The following is a 2,713-nucleotide window of genomic DNA, read 5'->3' as shown; positions in this document are numbered from 1 at the left end:
AATATTTTCTTATGCTATTTCCTCTTTTATTTTCACAGTATGTGTAAATACATAGCAAAAGACATTTTGATATATTATTGTAAGGAAAAGAGGAAAAAATAAACTAAGTCTGAAGAGGTAGAGTTGAGCTAATTTGCAAATAACTATAAAAGAAAGATTTAGTTTATTTATTTTGTCATAAAGATAATAGAGAAATCAATGAAGACTGTTGAGTAAGGGAATAACATTAAAAGACTTCTTGTTTGTTTGTTTTGGGCTTTTGCAAGGCAATGGGGTTACACTCAGCTAGATAATTGTTAACTGTCTAAGTTGGATTGGAACTAAGGTCCTCTGAATCCAAGGCTAGTGTTCTATCCACTGCACTTCATAGATGCCCTCCAAAAGACTTTTTTGAGACTATTTTCCAACTTAATAGAAAATGGATTAGAGAGAGGATAAATTGAAAGACTGATGTTCAATTAGAAGGCTATCTTAATATTTAGGGTAATAGGTAAATGAGAACATGAGCTAAAAAAGTGCTCATAGGCTAAAAGATTTGAGGAAAGATATGAAGTAGATAATCATGATAGTAATTAACTATTATATTTTTATGTTTCCTAAGTAATCAACAAATATTAGATACTCATGACAATACTTTGAGACAGCAGTTATAATTATTCACTTTCACAGATAAAGAAACTGTGAGAAGTGAAAGCAATTTACCGAGAAATATGAGGGCATTTCTGAATTTTAATTTTCGAACTCCAAGTAGAACATTCTATCAACTATACCTGGATGAAGTTTAACTTCCATTTTCCCTATTATTCCTTCATAGTCTTTACTTAAAACAAGGAAAAGATATATTATGGGTAAACCAGGTTTTCTCCAAAACTTTTTTGATTGCCTCCTTCACATCTTTGTTCCTCAAACTATAGATGATGGGATTCAACATAGGAATCACAATGGTATAAAATACAGATACTACCATGTCATGGCTCAGAGAGTAGCTGGAAGAAGGTCTCAGGTACATGAAGAGGATGGTGCCATGGTAGATGGCGACCCCTGTCATGTGGGAACCACAGGTAGAGAAGACTTTCTTTCTCCCTTCAGCTGAGCGAATCCTTAGAATGGCAGCCAAGATGAAACCATAGGAAAATAGGACAATCAGAATGGAGAGAATCTCAATTGAACTCACAAAAATGAAAAGCAGCAATTCATTGATATGAGTATCAGAACAGGAGATGGCCAAGAGAGGAGGGATGTCACAGAAGATGTGTCTGATTACATTGGATGCACAAAAGGATAAACTAAATGTGGCTGCAGTATGTATAATGGCATTTGATAACCCTGCTATATATGATCCAATGATGAGAGGCACATAGACTTGTGGAGACATGACAGCTGTGTAGAGCAGGGGGTTACAGATTGCAACATAGCGGTCATAGGCCATAGCAGCCAAGAGGAAGCATTCAGTGGTCCCAAAAGTAACAAAGAGAAGCATCTGGACAACACATCCAGGAAAGGAAATCGTCTTATTCTCTGCTAGAAAATTGACCAGCATCTTAGGTGTGACCACAGAGGAATAACAGGCATCCAAGAAGGATAAGACACTCAGGAAATGGTACATGGGGGTGTGGAGTCGGGAATCCACCACAACCAACACAACTAAGCCCAGATTTCCCACTAGGGTGAAGAGATAGACTGCAAGGAACAGCAAGAAGAGGATGACCTTTAGCTCTAGTCGGTCCGTGAAGCCAATTAGAACAAACATGGTGACCTCAGTATCATTAGGCATGTTTTCTTTTGTTTTTATCCAACTCTGGGAATAACAAGATTTGCAACTATAAGTGAAACCTCCAACATTCTGTTAGATTCTAGAAATTCTGTACTTCATTGAATAAGTTATGCTAACATTGAAATAGTTCCTTTGAAGTCCTTCCTTAAATTAGAAATTAAACTTAATGAATCCTCTTTGAAGGTTTATTAAAATATTATTTTTAAAGGAAAAGAGGAGGCATGATCTTTTTTCCAATATTAAATAGAATCATATACTAATATAACAAAATCTTTTGAGTAAAATCATGTCCATTAAGTTATTTCAACAACTATTCCTCCAAAAGGAAAGAAATGAATAATCTTGGACTTAACTCAGATAAAACCCACTTATTATAGATAAATACAATTGCAGTTTTTAATATCTTATAATGGACATAGCACCTGTGATTACTACTTCTCTCCCTGAAGAAAACAGTCAGAGATACTCAGAGACAGGGAGTTGAATTCTGATTCTGCTACTTCATAATTTGGGGACTGGGAAGTTACTTACCTTTCAAATTTTTATTTAAAAAAAAACAATAAGGTGTCAGGTGCATAGCTTCAGAGATATTATCTCAATAAATGGCTAAATTTAATTTCAAAGGAGCGGCTAGCTGGCACAGTGGATAGAGCACTGGCCCTAGAGTCGGGAGTATCTGAGTTCAAATCCAGCCTCAGACACTTCATAATTACCTAGCTGTGTGGCCTTGGGGAAGCCATTTAACCCCATTTGCCTTGAAAAAAAATCTAAAAAATAAATAAATAAATTTAATTTCAAGGTTTATTAGTTTTTGTAAAGACTGGCAAATTGCCTTCTGTGGAATTTGAGGATAGGGAAGCAACATTTGGGGGAAAATTGTAAAACTCAAAATAAATAAAATCTTTAAGTACAAAAAACAATTTATTATTTTTGGCCCAA

General features: G+C 35.2%; 1 protein-coding gene across 1 annotated transcript; it reads right to left on the bottom strand.

Moving 5' to 3' along the window:
* Positions 1–817: 817 nt before the first annotated feature.
* On the bottom strand, positions 818–1,774 carry LOC141519540 (olfactory receptor 5T9-like). The gene has a single exon (XM_074231759.1). It carries the CDS (start codon positions 1,772–1,774, stop codon positions 818–820), a length of 957 nt encoding a protein of 318 aa, XP_074087860.1.
* Positions 1,775–2,713: the final 939 nt, after the last annotated feature.

The sequence above is a fragment of the Macrotis lagotis genome, chromosome 3 (genome assembly GCF_037893015.1).
Source record: "Macrotis lagotis isolate mMagLag1 chromosome 3, bilby.v1.9.chrom.fasta, whole genome shotgun sequence".
Lineage (NCBI taxonomy): Eukaryota > Metazoa > Chordata > Mammalia > Peramelemorphia > Peramelidae > Macrotis > Macrotis lagotis.
The sequence above is the reverse complement of the archived record's forward strand: the minus strand, read 5'-3'. Positions and strand labels throughout refer to the sequence as shown.